Genomic DNA, 20,045 nt, shown 5'->3' on the forward strand with positions numbered 1-20,045 from the left:
CATGTGAGAATTTCATTCATAAATGGTTAAACTACTCTTCAACACCTGCTTTTGAAGATTAAATTCTTTGGATACTCAGTTTTCAGAAAGTCTCCACAACTCCAAACACATCCTCTTTTTCACACCAGTTAACTGAGTATTATTTTACTTTTACTTGTAATGAATGGAATATAGCAAAACAGCAACAAAATACCTGTTAAAGCTGGTTTAAACCTGACAAAGAAGGAGAAACCCACACTTTGATAGTTTGTCCCTTGGGCACACACCCAGTTCTGTCTTCCCTCTGTTATCTGTGCCCATCCAGTGTTCTCTGCTGTCTCCCATTACAGCATATTTGTAATTGTAAAAATTGCCTTGAGGGAAACAGAAGACAGAGTACCTGTGTAAATTACATGACAGTTATTCTTTCTCAGGATATGTATTATCTTGTGAAACACCACAATCACCATGATTCCACAAAAATACAGAGCATTAATGATGTTATTATTTATTATGTGTTCACTGTACCTTTGTTAAAGTTTTACTTTTTGTAAAATTTCTTTGGATAAAGATGAATTGTATTTCTTTATTGATAGGACATTATTATTCAGTAATTCTATATACATCTAAAAAGGCATTCATCATGACAACCTATTTATTAAGAAAAAGTTTGAACACTAAAAAGAATGGAAATATATCTAATATAATTACAATAATAAGTGCCATTGAATGACTAATTGCTATTAACTGCTTTGTATTCTGGTTAATTAATCCTTATAACTATCCTGAAAGGTAAGCATTACCATCCCCACTTTACTTTGAAATGAATTACCCAAGATGAGTTTAAAGCCTTATTTCTGACTGTTGAGTAGGTGCTCTGACAGGAACCAACTATTATGTTCCTTTATATTGCTTGACTTTTAGATTTAGCTAATTATTTTCTATCTTTGCCTTTAGGATTCGATACCAGTATTTTGCCAATTTGCAAGGATTCACTTGGCTGGATGTTTAATAGACTTGATACAAACTATGACCTGCTACTGGACCAGTCAGAGCTTGGAAGCATTTACCTTGATAAGAATGAACAGTGTACCAAGGCATTCTTCAATTCTTGTGACACATACAAGGACAGTTTGATATCTAACAATGAATGGTGCTACTGCTTCCAGAGACAGCAAGGTAAAAGATGAGACACCTTCTGATGCAGATAGTTGACCTGCATGTCAAATTTTACCTATGTCTTCATGTTTTTAAAAAAAATAGTAAATTTTGCCCCATTCATTTTAGTAGATATTTTTCTCATTAAAGTGTTTAATAAAAGAGCAAATAAGCAGCATGTTAAACAATATAACTCTGCTAGGGCTACAAAACGTGCTAAACAAGATGAAAAATAGTAATTAATACTTCATATTAATGTACTTCATTATAGTTTCTTCCATTATGAACCACCAAAAAGCACATAGAGATATGAGAACATAGATATTAAAAGTAATCATTAAAATTAATTTGCTATCTGCTTTGCCCATGGTGTAAAATAAATGGTTTTCTTATCACTATACTGTGGAGTTTTAATGTTCTATTTTGTGATCTTATTAAATGAGCTGAATGAACCACCGCATCCACTCTAAAGTTATTTTTACTCATTTGATTGTAAAATGACTTAGCCTTTCAAACTTTTAGAAAGAACTTAGCTTTGTAAAAATTCACTAGCAAAGAAAGTATCTTGATTCTCTGGAAGAGGCAAGGTAACTGGAAGAGTTGGGATGATGCTAGTTCTTTAGGCATCCTTCTTTACTGGGAAATGCGATGTAACATTGAAACCATGTTTACATAATCAATCTAATGGTGATTAGAATTAAGTAGCTAAGAGATGAAGATCCAAAAACACTCACATTATGATAAAGTTTGCAGAAACTAAGGAAATAATGGTATGTGTAATTTTGATGCTAATTAAAAAAAAAAACAGAATTAGTCTAATGTGGTACACCTGCTATTGTCACCTCATTTTAAAATTCTTGATGGCAAAGAGAATGTACAAGCTACTTTAAACTGTTTTAGTTATTCTCAGCTTTTCATATGAAAAACTAACACCTTATATAGGGACTTTTACTATCTTAATTACTTTTCTACTATATTAGTAATAGTTTAGTAACTAGGGATGAAATGATTATCCATAAATTGATTAGCAGTGAGTCAACAGGAGGATCTGGAGAGTAGTTAAACTACTTATAAATAACTTTAAACAAGGTTTAAAACTTAGATTTTCTTTATTAAAATACTCTAAATCATACACACACACACACTGTTGATTTTACTATTGCATATTTGCTTACTAGGTAATTGCCACTTCTAAAAACCTACATGCTAGTTTTAATGACTAGTGTACATTAAATCATTTAAAGAATAGAAAAGCAAATCTTGGTAAACCACTATAAAAAGATATGTGGTCTTTTTATGATGTTATTTCAATTAATTTTTTAAGTGTTATGGTGGCATGTTTAGTGTTTATCCATGAACATTTAAAAATATTATGAAAAATTCTGGAAGTTTCTTCCACAGAAATAAATACTTTCATCTTGAAACATTACTGGATTTTGCAGCAATATTTGTAGAACTGATTAACAGTCCGCAAAGAAAAACTTTGCTTTATATACTTTTAATTTATTAAGCAGGATTCACACAAGGTGTTAAAATCTTTAGAGTCTCAAGAAGATCTTCTCTGAAATCATTTAATACATGGCAGAAGTAATTTAATAAATGGTACCTGAGCAAGTAAAAGGATTTATATATCTTTCCCAAAGCTTAGGAGAATTTGGATAATTATGTTTATTACTTTAATATGCTTGGAAATGTTACAAAAGCTCTATCAAGGTAACTGACAATAAGAATAACAATAAGAATTGGCTCATTAAGTAATTTCATGAAAAAGAATAACCATTTATTTAAAAACATGTTTTCAAGTGTTTCATCTTATAAAAGAATGTTATTCCTCATTATTTATTCAATAAAACAATAAATTATTTTGCTGTAATTGGAGTAATATATATTTGACTATATGTTAGAGTAATATGTATAAATATATAATATATAAGAAATAGTTATATATATAAGAATCTTTGCAAGTGATTTTAAATGATAGTTGAAATCAATTAAGCACTCCAATTATACCTAAGTTAAAGGTCAGACAGAGCTGCCTTATAAATAATAGGAAAAATATTTCAAAATCAAATATTATAGGTAGGTGAACAGCTGAATCTGTCATAATTTTCTTGAAAAAAAATTTTTTTGAGAGAGAGAGAGAGAAAGCACGAGCAGGGTGAGGAATAGAGGGAGGGACAGAGGTGGGGGCGGGGGGCAGAATCTTTTTATTTTTAATGATTTTTTTTATTATATTATGTTAGTAACCATACAGTACATCCCCAGATTCCCATGTAAAGTTCCATGCTCCATTGGTTGCATATAACACCCAGTGTACCATGCAATATGTGCCCTCCTTACCACCCATCACCAGTCTATCCCCTTCCCCCACCCCACTCCCCTCTGAAGTCCTCAGTTTGTTTCTCATAGTCCATAGTCTCTCATGTTTCATTCCCCCTTCTGATTACCCCCCTTTCTTTATCCCTTTCTTCCCCTACCGATCATCCTAGTTCTTATGTTCCATAGATGAGAGAAATCATATGATAATTGTCTTTCTCTGCTTGACTTATTTCACTTAGCATTATCTGTTCCAGTGCCGTCCATGTTGCAGCAAATGTTGAGAATTCTTTCTTTCTGAAGCTGAGTAATATTCCATTGTATATATGGACCACAGCTTCTTAATCCAGTCATCTGTTGAGGGGCATCTCGGCTCCTTCCACGATTTACCTATTGTGGACAATGCTGCTAGGAATATTGGGGTGCATATGGCCCTTCTCTTCACTATGTCTGTACCTTTGGGGTAAACACCCAATAGTGCGATCGCTGGGTCATAGGGTAGCTCAATGTTTAACTTTTTAAGAGACCTCCACACTGTTTTCCAGAGTGGCTGTACCAACTTGCATTCCCACCAACAATGTAGGAGGGATCCCCTTTCTCCACATCCTCTCCAACAATTGTTGTTTCTTGCCTTGTCTAGTTTTGCCATTCTAACTGGCTTAAGGTGGTATCCCAGTGTGGTTTTGATTTGAATTTCCCTGATCGCTAATGAACTTGAACATTTTTTCATGTGTCTGTTAGCCAAATATTTGTATGTCTTCATTGGAAAAGTGTCTGTTCATGTATCTGCCCATTTTTTGATTTATTTGTTTCTCATGTATTGAGTTTGAGAAGGTCTGTAGATCTTGGATACCAGTCCTTTATCTGTAGTGTCCTTTGCAAATATATTCTCCCATTCCATGGACTGCCTCTTAGTTTTTTTTTACTGTTTCCTTGGCTGTGCAGAAGCTTTTTATCCTGATGAAGTCCCATAAGTTCATTTTATCTTTTATTTCTCTTGCCTTTGGCGATGTGTCGTGAAAAAGGTTGCTCTGGCCGATGTCATAGAAGTTGTTGCCTATGTTCTCCTCTAGAATTTTGATGGATTCCTGTCTCACATTGAGGTCTTTCATCCATTTGGAGTTTATTTTTGTGTATGGTGTGAGAGAGTGGTCAAGTTTCATTCTTTTGCATGTAGCTGTCCAATTTTCCCAGCACCATTTATTGAAGAGACTGTCTTTTTTCCACCAGATGTTTTTTCATGCTTAATCAAATATTAGTTGCCCAAAGAGCCAAGGGTCCATTTCTGGGTTCTCTATTCTGTTCCATTGGGTCTGTTTTTGTGCCAGTACCATGCTGTCTTTGTGATCAGAGCTTTGTAGTACAGCTCAAAATCCGGCATTGTGATGCCCCCAGCTTTGTTTTTCCTTTTCAACAGTTCCTTGGAGATTCGGGGCCTTTTCTGGTTCCATACAAATTTAAGGACTATTTGTTCCAGTTCTTTGAAAAATGTCCTCGGTATTTTGATCGGGATAGCATTGAAAGTGTAGATTGCTCTGGGTAGCATGGACATTTTAACTATGTTAATTCTTCTGATATATGAGCATGGAGTATTTTTCCATCTTTTTGTGTCTTCCTTAATGTCTTTCAAGAGTGATTTATAGTTTCTAGAATATAGATCCTTTACGTCTCTGGTTAAGTTAATTCCAAGGTAATCTATGAGTTTTGGTGCTATTGCAAATGGGATGGATTCCCTAATTTCTCTTTCTTCAGTCTCGTCATTCGTGTATAGAAATGCAACTGATTTCTGGGCATTGATTTTGTATCCTGCCACCTTACTGAATTGTTCTATAACTTCTAATAGTTTGGGAGTGGATTCCTTTGGGTTTTCCATATAGNAATGATGTCATCTGCGAAAAGAGACATTTGGACTTCTTCTTTGCCGATTTGTATACTTTTGATCCCTTTTTTTCATCTGATTGCAGTTGCAAGGACTTCTAGTACTGTGTTGAATAATAGTGGCGAGAGTGGGCATCCTTGTCATGTTCCTGATCTTAAGGGAAAGGCTTCCAGCTTTTCCCCATTGAGAATAATGCTTGCAGTAGGCTTTTCATAGATGGCTTTTATGAGATTGAGAAATGTACCCTCTATTCCTACACTCTGAAGGGTTTTAATCAGGAAAGGATGCTGTATTTTGTCAAATGCTTTTTCTGCATCAATTGAGAGGATCATATGGCTCCTGAGTCTTTTTTTGTTGACATGATGTATCACGCTGATCGATTCGCAAATGTTGAACCATGCTTGCATCCCAGGTATGAATCCCACTTGGTCATGATGGATAATCCTTTTAATGTACTGTTGGATTCTATTAGCAAGGATCTTGTTGAGGATTTTGGCATCCATATTCATTAGAGAAATCGGTCTGTAATTCTCCTTTTTGAGGGGGTCTTTGCCTGGTTTGGGGATCAAGGTAATATTAGCCTCATAGAATGAGTTTGGTAGCTTTCCTTCTGTTTCTATTTTTTGAAATAGCTTTAGGAGAATAGGTATTATTTCTTCTTTGAATGTTTGGTAGAATTCCCCAGGAAAACCGTCTGGGCCTGGAGTTTTATTATTTGGAAGGTTGTTTATCACTGACTCAATTTCTTCATAGTTAATTGGCCTATTTAAGAAATCTATTTCTTCCTGTTTCAGTCTTGGTAGTTTATAGGTTTCCAGGAAGGCCTCCATCTCTTCCAGATTGTTTAGTTTTTTGGCATATAGCTGTTGATAAAAGTTTCTAATAATCCTTGCAATTTCAATGGTGCTGGTCGTGACCTCTCCCTTTTCAGTCATAATTTTAATAATCTCAGTCCTTTCTCTTTGTTTTTGGACAAGTTTTGCCAGTGGTCTATCAATTTTATGGATTCTCTCAAAGAACCAGCTTCTAGTCCTGTTGATCTGCTCTACTGTGGTTCTGGTCTCTAATTCATTGATTTCTGCTCTAATCTTGGTCAACTCCTTCCTTGTCAGTGGGTTAGGCCTGTCCCTCTGTTGCTGTTCCAGTTTCTTGAGGTGAGAATATAGAAACTGCATTTTAGATTTTTCTATTCTTTTGAGTGAGGCTTGGATGGCTATGTATTTCCCCCTTAGGACTGCCTTTGCAGTATCCCATAGGTTTTGGACCGTTGTGTATTCATTCTCGTTGGTCTCCATAAATTGTTTAATTTGTTTTTTGATTTCCTGGTTTATCGAGTCATTCTTGAGCAGGATGGTTCTTAGCCTCCAAGTGTTTGAGTTTCTTCCAGGTTTTTCCTTGTGGTTGAGTTCCAATTTCAGAGCGTTGTGGTCTGAGAATATGCAGGGGATAATTTCAATCTTTTGGTATTGGCTGAGACCTGTTTTGTGTCCCAGAGCATGATCTATTCTTGAGAATGTTCCATGGGCATTTGAATAGAATGAGTATTCTTTGGTTCTGGGGTGTAGTGTTCTATATATATCTATGAGGTCCAACTCGTCGAGTATGGCATTCAAAGCCTTTGATTCTTTGCTTAGTTTTTGCCAGGGTGTTCTGTCTATTTCTGATAGTGGGGTGTTGAGGTCCCCTACTATTACTGTGTTCTTATCTATATGTCTCTTTATTTTGGTTAAGAGTTGGCTTGTGTATCTTGCTGCTCCCCTGTTGGGGGCATATATATTAATAATTGTCATATCCACTTGTTGAATACTTCCTTTAAGAATAATATAGTGCCCTTCTGTATCTCTCTCTATGGCCTCTAGTTTAAAATCCAGTCTATCTGATATGAGAATTGCTACTCCAGCTTTCTTTTGAGGTCCATTTGCGTGGAAGNGTATTTGAGAGAGAGAGACAGACAGCCAGAAAGGGAACCCAAGCAGGGGAGTGGGAGAGGAAGAAGCAGGCTCCCAGCGGAAAAGCCCAATGAGGGACTCCCTTCCGGAACGCTGTGATCACGCCCTAATCCAAAGACAGGCACTTAATGACTGCGCTACTCAGGCGCCCTGGGTTGTGGGCTTCTTGATTTTTCAGCCTGCCTTCTGGGGGAGGGGCCTGCCGTGCTGATACACAGGAAACCCTGTTTGGGTAGAGTCTCCGTGTCCCCTGCGAGGGGGGATGGGGATGGGCACCCTGTGAGCCAGTATTTCTGGGCTTTTTTTCTCTGGCGACTTTCCCTGGCGGTCTGCTGAGCCTCTTCTGAGAGTCAGAGCAGTAGCGGCCGAAATTCAGCCTCTGTCACAGAACGGAGGGATTGCGGCCCATTCTCCACTGATGTTCTGGCCACTTTAGCTCTGTTTCTGTTGGTGCTGCTCAACCCTGCTGCATCCTGGGCTGTGCGCCCCACACCCAGCGTCCCATCCCTCACTTCCAGGGCCAGCGCATCTCTGTCCTTTGTGTTTCTAACCCCACCAGCTGCCAGCCGCCCTGCACGCACGCTCCTGAGCTCCCTGCTTCAGTATGGTTCGCCTGTGCTCTGGAGCGCCAGTTTTCAGTCTGGTCGCACTTGCACTCCTGAGCTCTCAGTTTCACTCTAGTTCTAGTGTGCGGTCGGGAGCTCCTGTTTTCAGTTTGGACACGGGCGTTCCCACGCTCACTGTCTCAGTCCGCTCTCTTGCGGGTGCTGGTCTGAGAGTCCAGCCCGCTCCCCAGCACAAGGGGCTATTGCTTCCCGGCGCCTGAGCGCAGAGGCTCCCTCCCCCTTCCCTTTATCTTCCTATATCTGTGCTAGGATTCACAGCTCCCCGCTTTGTACCTCAATACTCAGCACTGGAGATGTTCATTTGTAGAGATCCAGATGTATCTTCCTGAGCCTCAGGCTGATTCTGTGGGTGTTCAGAATGGTCTGGTAGATATCCAGCTTGACTCAGACCAGCTGGGAAAGGGGCACCTACTCCTCCTCCATCTTTTCTCCTCCTTGCAGAAAGTGGTTGCCTTTCTGTTCATAGAGTTTCTGCTACTCTTTTCTACATTCTCCAGTTGCATTCATAGGTATTCAGAATGGTTTGGTAGCTCTCTCGCTGAATTCCTGGGACCAGACGAACTTTAGGCCTCCTGCTCCTCCGCCATCTTGGAACGCCGAGCTGGAGCTCAACTCCTGTTTTAAACTGGGTTCCTTGCAGAAAGTGGTGGCTATTCTGTTCTTAGAGTTGCTTCTATTCTTTTCTTCATTCTCCAGTTGAGTTTGTAGGTGTTCAGAATGGTCTGATCGCTATCTATCTAGCTGCATTCCTGGGACCAGATAAATTTAAGCCTCCTGCTCCTCCGCCATCTTGGACTCCTTCCTCAGGGGGCAGAATCTTAAACAGGCTCCTCACCTAGTGCAGAGCCCAACAGGGACACAGAGCTCTGTCTCATAACCCTGAGATCATGACCTGAGCTGAAATCAAGAGTCAGATTCTTAACCAACTGAACCACCCAGGCGCTGTTCTCTTGTAATCTTACAATGTTCCTGTATATGTAGCTTGTAGGACTGGTACTCATGTATATTCAGTGAGGTTATTCATCAAGAGTCATATTCAAACATACTTGGATTTTTAGGCAATGTCTAGCAAACATATAGAAATATTATTTTTACTTTGCAATAGCTAACCCATAGCAATTAGAAAAAAATGCTTTCGGGGCGCCTGGGTGGCACAGCGGTTAAGCGTCTGCCTTCGGCTCAGGGCGTGATCCCGGCGTTATGGGATCGAGCCCCACGTCAGGCTCCTCTGCTATGAGCCTGCCTCTTCCTCTCCCACTCCCCCTGCTTGTGTTCCCTCTCTCGCTGGCTGTCTCTATCTCTGTCGAATAAATAAATAAAATCTTTAAAAAAAAAAAAAAAAAGAAAAAAATGCTTTCAATATAATATTGAAACTTCAGCTCGAATTTTTCCTCTGGGTTCTAAATATTACTTAGATGGCAGTAAATTTTTAAAATGTCTAGTCTATAAGCTTATACTATGTAACTTGATCTATTCCTTTAATACTCAGTATAAGAGACCCATATTATTATTAGGAAAAACAAAGAGATAAATTGGATCAATTTCAAAATGAAGTAGAATAAGCTAATTATTTAAACTTTTCAAAAAAATTACTTCTTTTCTTGAAAAATCAGATTCTTTTTAATTTCTAGAAATTAAAAAAAATCCAAGATGCTAAAAGAATAATTTAACAAATATCCATGTTCCTATCACCCAGAAATAAAAATTGTCAACATTTTGTCATATTAGTGCCAAGATTTTTTAAAATAAAAATTTAAAAGCCTTATAAAGTTGAAATCTCTTTTGCATTCCATCCCCAATCCAGTCTCCTCTCTCACTCCACTCTGGTAGGCACCATCAAATCTAGTTTGCAATCCACTATTTGTACATTTACATGAACACATATGTTTTCATGAACAATTCACACTATTGTGTTTATTATAAAATATGCATCGGGTGTCATACTGTTTGCAGCATTTTGCAACTTGTTTTTCTTCCCCCCAAATCACTATGTTTTTAAATTAAATTTTTCTATTTTAATTCCAGTATAGTTAACATACAGTATTATATTAATATTAGGTGTAGAATATAGTGATTCATCAATTCTATACATTACTCAGGGCTCATCATGACAAGTGTACTCTTATTCCTCATCCCCTGTTTGCCCCATCCTTCCACCCACCTCCCTTCTAGTAATGCTCAGTTTGTTCTCTGTAGTTAAGAGTCTGTTTCTTAGTTTGTCTCTCTCTCAAAAAAAAATACTTTTTCTTCACATTTCAGATTTCCCAAGGAAAAACACTTGTTGGTCTTATAAATTTTAACTATAAAATATATATTAAGCACTTTGTCTCATTTCCTCATTACACTTTACTGACATGCAAATTTAATAACTGAATATTGTAAAATTGGTGTAATAATTTTTAAATTATTTCAGTTAGCTATACCCTGCCTTTTCCCTAAAAAGTTGTGGTATGGGAAAATAGGAATTAGTTTATTGGTTTGCTGTTTCAATAATTTATGATGTATTTTTATATAGTAGGTTTTTAGAAAATAAGCTAAAATACATTGAACTATTTGATTACTATAGATTAGAAAATATATTTATTATATAAGAATATATATAATTATATATATAATAATACAAGCCAAGCTATATTGTTTCTATTTAGAATTTTATATTTCTCTGAAAATATTCTTCTTTAAGTGGTTGAGTTAAAAAAAAAAAGCATGCTTATTTCCAAATTTGTTTACATTTATTTCTTAAAAGATGGCCTATCGGAAATTATGGTATATTACGTCTTGTTTCCACATTGTATACATACTTGAAAATCTGGATGAAAGTAAAAAGACCAAAGCCTGTCAGCATTATTCAGTATCAAAATTTATAATAGCATGTCTGATATAACTTGAAAGAGCATTGACTTTATTTAGATTACTTTTTTTAATGTAAAGCTATTTTTCTGTATCATAGAGACTGTTTTAAATGAGGGGAAAACATAATCAGCTAATTGGGCACTAGTCCATCAGTTGGATTTACATTGCTGAGTCTATTCACCCTTTAAAAGTAAATGATAAGAACCATTTTCCGTCATACAAGTATTTCATATCATTCTCTTTTTTTTCCCCCATCCAATTCTGTCTCTTTGCAGAAAATCAAAATAATCTAATGTCAGGAATTAGGAAAGCCATTCTCTCTCTCTCTCCATCTCTCTGTCTCTGCCTCTTTCTTTCTCAGCGTATGCAGATAGATACACATTTATGTCTCTATATGCATGTACTCCATAAAAGGAATTAATATATAAGGTGTGTCTTTTTAAACCATGTAAGACCAACTTAAGTTTGATCACATAGAAATTATATTTTTTTTGTTTAACTATTATCCTTGAAGTAACATTTTTATGTCATTGCAGACCCACCTTGCCAGACGGAGCTCAGCAATATTCAGAAGCGGCGAGGGGTAAAGAAGCTCCTAGGTGAGTAATAGATCATTCTTCTGAAATCTTTATTGCTTACATAAATAACCCCAGGGAAACAGCAACATAAAATCAATATTAATCCAACAAAGATAGACTACGCTAAATTTCAGTAACAAAATTTATGAAGTTTTTGAAAACCATTAAACTTACTTTTATTATCTTACCTATTGAAAGATATTATGTCTGTTTTATGACCCTAATATAATGTTCATTTTGAAAGTTGTTAAATGAAAAAGAGATTTAAACAATGCTAAAGCTAAAGCATCAGCAGAAACTTTAATTCTAATTCTATTGTTAACAATTCAAGAATAATGGCATATACATATATATATATATATATATATATATATATATATATATATACACACACAGAGAGAGAGAGAGAGAGAGAGAAATGGTTGGAAGACGGGTAAAGGCATACCCTGAGTACCTTAGGGAAATTCAAACAGACTTCCTAATGTATTTCATCAGCACTGTTTACTAACCTTACTTTTAACTAGTAAATATATATTTATTAGATAGTTAATAGATAACAAATTTCACCTAAAGCCTTGAAATATTAGAATAAGCAAGAGATTATTAAACTATTATGTATGATTATTTTGTTTATTCTTTGACATACAATTTTTAAATAAACTCTTTTTCAAATAATTTTAAAGAAATTTTACAAAGATTAGTTTGCATATATAGTTTGCATTCATCCTTTTTCAGCCTCCCCCAAAGTTACCATCTTACTATGTATCAAATAACCATTGCCTATTTGTCAATTCTAAGAAATTAACATTACTATAATTCTATGAATTAAAACTTACATTTTATTTGGATTTCATCAGTTTTCCCACTGATGTCCTTTTTCTATTCTAGGATCCAATGCAGAATACCACATATGCAATGATTTTTGTTTTTTTGTTTTCCATATATATTAATGCCCTGGAGTATTTAATGAAATAAAATTTTATAATGTTTTTGAATCTGATTATTATGACATGCTATCTTCGTAATTATAATATTGTGTGTTTAGATTAGTTTTTTTATATTACTTGAAAATCCATAGTTCAAAATGAAAAGGCTAATTGTTTTTGTACTAAAGCATTTTTAGATGTGAGGAATTACTAATGATAAAACTGTGATGTGTCATGTCTCTTTTAGCTCCGTCACAAAATGCATACCATACCACAGCCCAAAAGTGAAATAATACATTCATGCATAGGTTTCTTTATTTCTGCAAAGCAGTTTATCCACATACAATGGGAAAAGCCATTGAAATTCGGTTGAAAAATATTTTAGATTTGATCAAGGATTAAAATTCAGGATTTGGTAATTTGAAGTTCCAAAAAAATGAAAACATTTTCAATGCCCATTTGGGAGGAGTTGCTTTTATTCTTTTTATATAATAAACATGGAAGTTATAATTAGAGACCACTGAATGCCAGAAATGTTTATTTTAATTTGAGCAGAATAATGGTACTTATCTGAAAATTGACCAGTTCTTATATAGGAGTAGGGTGCCATCTGTCCCCATTTGCGGGGTCAGTCTTGGTTGATGTCTGTAGTTCTAGGATGATTCTTAATAGTGCTCTCTTTCATTTTCAAAGGATACTGGCATAAAGGATAAATTAAATGGTCACACTAACTATACATAATACCTTTATGTCAAATGTATTCAAATTATGGTAGCTTACTAAGAGGTAGACATAAGAATGTTGAAAATTGTTCTAATTTTTGCTGGCCTTAAATCCACGGTAGGTTTTCCATATCAGTAATATTCTGTCTACTTCATTGAAAGACCAAAACTTTCAAAAGATTTACAATTTTAAAATTAAATTGATTATTTATATATCAGCATTTCGGAACTTTTTAAAGAGATAAAATTATGATCCCATAGGGTTATGAGACTAAATGAATTGAAAGAATTTCATGTGTTATTGATTTATTCTGCAGTGTTTTTGTTTTGTTTTGTTTGTTTTTTCCTTTCACTAGATAACTATAGTGTGTCTGGTCACTGAGGGAAAAAAAAATGGTCAGGAAAGGCAAGAAAATTTTCTACTCTCCTAAACCTTAAAATGTTTTGTTGATGCAAACATTGAAGAAAGTGAATTCACTTCTAAATTATCAATTAAATGTTTATCATTAACAATTCGCCAGGTACTATGTTACATATTATAGATGTGAAAATAAATGTCTGTCTTTCCCACTAGACTGGCTTTAAAAGTTGTTAATAAAACAATCAAAACCAAGAGAACCTAAAATTCCCCATATAGAGGATATCACAGTGTAGTGGTGGAAGCAAGCAATGATAAACTACACACACACACACACACACACACACACGAACACACACACATACATACAACATAAGAAGTATAACAGAAATCCTTCAGGTTAAGGAAAGGTTTCATATTACAGGTCATATTTAAGTAAAGTCTTAAAATGTGAGAGGGAGGGAAGGAGGAGGGATTCCAGATGAGAGAAAGACAAATGCAAAGATGAAGATATGAATTTGGGGAAAACAGCCTGATGTGGATGGAAAGAGTTTGCAATATATGAACAAAAATTGGGAGAAATGAAAATGAAAAGTTGGCAACGATGATGGTAAAGGGTCTGGTATGTCATGCTGAGTGGTCTGGATGATTTAATACACATGGCATTAACTAGGTTCTAATTCTGTATTATACCTCTGAGAACGATACCTTTTGAAGAATGAGAAAGATGAATAGTAAATTTGCTTAACAAAAGAAACATAATGGCCAGCTTCATGACAGCGGTGACCTTACCTGTTTTGTTCAACATGAATCACTAGTTCACAACCTGGAGTGGGAACTCCATGCATGTATGTCTTGAGTGAATTGATGCATAATTGATGACCATCAAAAAGGTACGCAACTTATCTGTAATGTGTGTGTGTGTGTGTGTGTGTGTGTGTGTGTGTGTGTGTGTTTTACAGGACAGTATATCCCCCTATGTGATGAAGATGGTTACTACAAGCCAACACAATGTCATGGCAGTGTTGGACAGTGCTGGTGTGTTGACAGATATGGAAATGAAGTAATGGGATCCAGAACAAATGGTGTTGCGGATTGTGGTAAGAAGAGTTATTTATTTCATAGTTTCTCAAGCACAGGATCAGTTCTTAAGAATCTCATGCATTTGTTCAAGCACTATGCAAAGAATATAGAATATATTGAGGGGAGGGGTGACAAAAAGAGTCACTTCTAGCATATGAAAAACTTGCATAAATAATCAAAGGAATGGCACAACTCGGGTATTTTAAGGTAGGTTCTTTTTACTACTTCAAACACAGAAAGGATGTTAAGTACCGCCTGTTTCCTTCTCAAGTAAGGCAGATCCTTGTCATCCACTCTATTCCAGGTCAGCTAACCCTAGTGTGGGCCTTGTCCCCATATGGCACCCTTTTGTCTGTATACCTTTGGATAAATTGACTTAGGGAGTATGCGGGCAAACTCACAAAAGAAAAGCTAACATTTTAAAAGTAAAGGACTATCAATTGAAGCTATGTGAGCATATCCCCTTATATTTGGGTACAAAAATATAGTTTAAATGTTTGAAGGGTAATTATAATTAATATTCTAATTCTTTTTGTGAACCTGATGTTTATATATAGACCTAAAAATAATATTACAGTTAAATTGAGCATCACATACATGTATTTTGAAGTTTTAAATGTATCTTTTTTATTTCATAAAAGATTTTTTCAGAATGCAAATTTCAAATGAATATTTTTGTTTGTACAATGGTGGTTTTCATTACAAAAGCCGTTTAGCTGTACACACACAAAAACACAACATGCACTCTTTACATGCTCATGCACACACATACATACTAGGAATTAATGGATTGTGTCTCAATTAATATACATCACCAAAAATGAAAATAAAGTACTTGGTCAGTGTTGTATTTTTTTAGTTGTCTCCTTTACGTAATTTTTAAGAAAATATTTTATTTATTTATTTGAGAGAGAGAGAGTAGAAGCAGCGTGGGGAGGAGCAGAGGGAGAGGGAGAGGCAGACGCCCCGCTGAGCAAGGAGCCCAACACTGGGCTTGATCCAAGGACCCTGGGATCATGCACTGAGCCGAAGACAGACACTTAACTGAGTCACCCAGGAACCCCTCTTTAATGTAACTTTTAAACTGACGGACTGTGATTGTTTAAAAAATATAAATGGTAAACTATATAAAGGTAATCTCATCTAGTGCTTAAATGCCTGTTATGCATCTATTTATTTCATAACATTTTTAATAGATTGGTTTTGGTTTTCTAGCCAGTGTTATTAGATTTCATAGGATGAAGTAGTGTTCAGTACATGCCTAACATAACTTTAACACATGAAGAACATATTTTTGTAATAAGTAGTTTAAAATGGCTGCATTATTAATTACAACAATTAATCAGTGATGCCCATGGATAAAGAACTTTAACTTTTTTTATGTTGTAAATAAAAGTTATATTGGAGATGAATTCAATGAGTGAACAGGGAAATTGCTTTGAGAACATAGCTTCTGAGTTCTGAAATTAGTAAGATGAAACATGATGTAGGAGGATAGAAATGACATTGTCTTCACATAAGATATGGATTTCAATGTGTTGTATTGTGATATCAATTTATGAACATCGGATTACATTCATAGGATTTGTTTTAATTAGCTACCAAAAAATCATAAGACTAAAATGTAAGAAAGGGTAGAAGATAAATGCACACTAACATTAAAGGAGTTGAAAAATAAATATAATGAGATATCTGCATTATGACCTCCATAAACAGTAAAGAATGTATTTCTAAATATTTTTTAAAGTACTGACTTAGCTATGTTAGTTTTCTGTTACTATTGTAATAAATGTCCCTAAATTTATTGATTTAAACCACACAGATGTATTACCTTACAGTTTTATATGTCAGAAGTCCAACATGGGTCTTCTTTTTTTTTTTTTAAGATTTTATTTATTTATTCAACAGAGATAGAGACAGCCAGTGAGAGAGGGAACATAAGCAGAGGGAGTGGGAGAGGAAGAAGCAGGCTCCCAGCAGAGGAGCCTGATGTGGGGCTCGATCCCATAATGCTGGGATCACGCCCTGAGCCAAAGGCAGACGCTTTAACTGCTGTGCCACCCAGGCTCCCCAACCAACATGGGTCTTCTTGAACTAAACATAATCTGCATACTTTCTAGAGGCTCTAGAGCAGAATCTGTTTCCTTGCTTTTTCCACCTTCTGTAGGCTGCTCACATTTTTTGGCTCATGGGCCCTTTCCTCCAACTTCAAAGCTAGCAACATTGCATCCCTCTGACTCTATCTGGGAAAGGTTCTTTGATTTTTAAGGATGCATATGATCATCTGAGCCCACCCAAATAATCCAGGATAATCTCCTCATCTCAAGGTCTTTAATTTAATCATATCTGCAAAGTTCTTTTTACCATTTAACATCACATTCACAGGTTCAGCAATTAGGAAGTGATGATCTTCAGGGAACAATTATTTTGCTTACTACACTAATAAAAAAAATTTTAATTTTTTTTTTGTAAATTTCAATGTTTCACATGGACCTCTATAAAAACTGGGTGGAGTTCAATATTACTGAACTGGAAATGTTGCATATCAGATCTCATATTGATTCTGCTTCTTAGCACACACGTTTCAACAAATGATAGACAACTGATTTTTCCTTATCTTTGTTAAATAAACTAGAAAGTAAAGTAAAATTTTATTAATTTGCTCAATTTTCTTTTTTTTTTAGATTTTATTTATTTATTTGTCAGGGAGAGAGAGAGAGTACAAGCAGGGGGAGCAGTAGGCAAAAGGGGAAGCAGATTCTCCCCTGAGCAAGGAGCCCAATGCAGGACTCAATCCCAGGACCTTAGGATTAGGGCCTGAGCCAAAGGCAGACGCTTAATGGACTGAGCCACCCAGGCATCCCTAATTTGCTTAATTTTCATCAGAATTTTATATCCCCCAGAAATTATCCCACTACTCAATCAAATAACATTAATAACATTAATGCTTACTTTTTTTCCCCTAAGCTATTGATTTTGAGATCTCTGGAGATTTTGCAAGTGGAGATTTCCATGAATGGACTGATGATGAGGATGACGAAGATGATATTATGAATGATGAAGATGAAATTGAAGATGATGATGAAGATGAAGGGGATGATGATGATGATGGTGACGATCATGATGGATACATCTGATTGATGAGAGCTGAGATTGATAAATTCTACATTTCTATTATTTACAAAGTGATAACCTATTGAGAATGACCTTCTTGCCCCAAAACAAAATGATTCTAAAACTCACATATATTTTGTATAATTATTTCGAATATTGGAGCTAATGTCATAGAACTTTATGTTTAAATAAGAATCATTTACTTTGAGTTTTGATATGCCTTAGAGAAAAAGAAAATGCATATGGAGTCTAGCCAGGCAAAAGAAAGTTAGGAAGAGCTACTGATGTAAACAAACAAGTTTTCATAAGAAAAAACTATGTACATCTCCCACAAACAAAACAACAACCAGTGTTTGAGGCCATATATCTTATTTTTCTGAGAGAGATTCTAAGTTGGATTTATTAGTGGCCTGGGTCCCAGGATTTTATAAAAATAAGCATGACCTTAACTGCTATTTGAAAGTAACATCTTCCCAAACCTACAGTGAGTTAGGGGATACCACAGGGTAAGAAAAACAGTGACAAGTGTAGAGCCCTCCATCGTGTTTACATTAATAGTGATGCTTTCAATTATGACATTATTCTGGATATGCTAGGATATTTTACAAAATGGCAAGTACAGAAAACCATGGATTCTGAACGTTAAAGCCTTAGTTGTCCTTTCTAATTTCTATTTTAATTTGGATAGCATTCTCATGTAGTTTTTTTTTTTTAATATTCTTAAACAGCATGATTTCTTTAACTTTCTAGATTTCTTTATCTTTCTGACCAGCAATTTAGGGTGCAGAATTTAAAGTAGGAAGACAAAAGGAAAGGTTCATTTGAATCACATTTTCACAAAAGGTTTGTCATTTGCCTCAATGTCAAATTTAAAAATCTTAAATCTTATTTTATTTCCTATTTTAGATAAAAATTTCCATTTAATCCTAGAATTATGTCATTTTTATTACTAGTGTCGCAATTTAGAGACCGTATTGTATGGTGCCTTGCAAAATAGAAATAGAAAGGTTTTAGCATGCATACCAATATAGATATTAGGCAATATATAAGCACACCTAATTAACAAATTAATACCAGTAAAGGTACTGCTGCTGGAATGAAGAAAAATGGAATATGTTTCTTTCTTTTTTTCTATTGTTACATAATTGTCATGTGAACTTGTTTATGATTATTGTGTAGAGTAGCATTTAAGATTTGACTGTAACAAAAATTACTTTAATTGCTGTATTTAAGTTAGCATGTTAATTAATTGTGTAGACATTTTGGCAAACCATCACTTTTAAGTATATCAGACCTATGGTTTTGTGACCATAATACAAATGGAAAACCCTATCGAATGTTAACCATTGGTATCATAATTTAAACAGTGGGTCAACTTTTCTCCCAATATACGATTCATTGAAAGTAAAATTGGTGAATTATTTCCATTTGATTTATACACACTAAAAAATAAACTTTAATGTTGACTTTATGTAATATTTAAAGTACAATGCCTTTTCTTTTTTACTGTTTATGTATAGTTTACAAAATAAAGATTCTTGTAACCAAATTAAACTGTTTCTTAATGATTTTCTGGGTTATAGATAGAAGTATGAAGAAGTCTTAATATTTTCCTTGAGTTTTTAAAATGAATACATCACAAACTAGCTAGGAAAGTTTTTTGAAAATTTTGAATTTCAAAAATCAGAGTTCTTGGCAACTTGGATATTGTTTTCCTGGAAATGTTAAAATATTGTTTTTGTATGTTCATTTAATTTTTTCATTTGTCATAGAATTACAAAGTAGATAATTTTTGTTTGTTGAGGTTGTTATTTTTAAACCCATTTTTGTGATATCATTTTTAAAATATTGAGCTAAATTTCTATACTAACAGCATTTTTGAAGAGTGATAGAATAACCTTATCTACTTAACAAATGTATAAGAATTATACAATATAAATTGTGGATGGTTGGAAAAGGACAAAAACCCTACAAATTCTAAATAGACATTTAGTAAATGGATTTAAAGGAACAAATTAGTGGCCTTGAAATTAAGCTATTTTTTTAATTAAGCTATTTTTTAAAGAAACATTATCTTTCAGTCTCCCAGGAAAACAAACAATTCAACAGCAGATATAAAATTGAAAATATTTACCTTATTAAACTTTATACAAAGTACATGTTTGTGTGCAATATATATTGGTATATATGTGTATAAAATTCTACTTTTGATGTATATTAGGTCTCTTGATCATCACTTAATTCATTTTGTGTATTTTAATTTTATACAACTATATTATTTATTTATGAATAATATGAACATTGATTACTGCCTCTAACGCAGGCACTATTCTAGGTACTATAGATTCACTGGTGAAGAAAATCATTATGAAATTAATATTCTAATGTGGAAGATAAGCAATATATTTAAACCTAGCCCGTAACATAATGTAATTGCATTCAGCACTGGAAAAAAAATCAAACAAGTTATTTCCTAGATTCCATTTGGCTAAAAAATGATGTAT

At 34.7% G+C, this 20,045-nt stretch overlaps 1 protein-coding gene across 1 annotated transcript in view; it reads left to right on the plus strand.

The window, feature by feature from the left end:
• Window positions 1–19,076, plus strand: part of SPOCK3 (SPARC (osteonectin), cwcv and kazal like domains proteoglycan 3) — a 312,967-nt gene extending 293,891 nt beyond the window's left edge. Inside the window, exons 6-9 of the mRNA XM_034661407.1 lie at window positions 937–1,158; window positions 11,297–11,359; window positions 14,307–14,444; window positions 17,395–19,076. Of these exons, the coding sequence (XP_034517298.1) occupies window positions 937–1,158; window positions 11,297–11,359; window positions 14,307–14,444; window positions 17,395–17,564 (593 nt within the window). The 3' untranslated portion in view covers window positions 17,565–19,076. The remainder of the gene's footprint in view (window positions 1–936; window positions 1,159–11,296; window positions 11,360–14,306; window positions 14,445–17,394) is intronic.
• Window positions 19,077–20,045: the final 969 nt, after the last annotated feature.

This window comes from Ailuropoda melanoleuca, chromosome 5 (genome assembly GCF_002007445.2).
Source record: "Ailuropoda melanoleuca isolate Jingjing chromosome 5, ASM200744v2, whole genome shotgun sequence".
Lineage (NCBI taxonomy): Eukaryota > Metazoa > Chordata > Mammalia > Carnivora > Ursidae > Ailuropoda > Ailuropoda melanoleuca.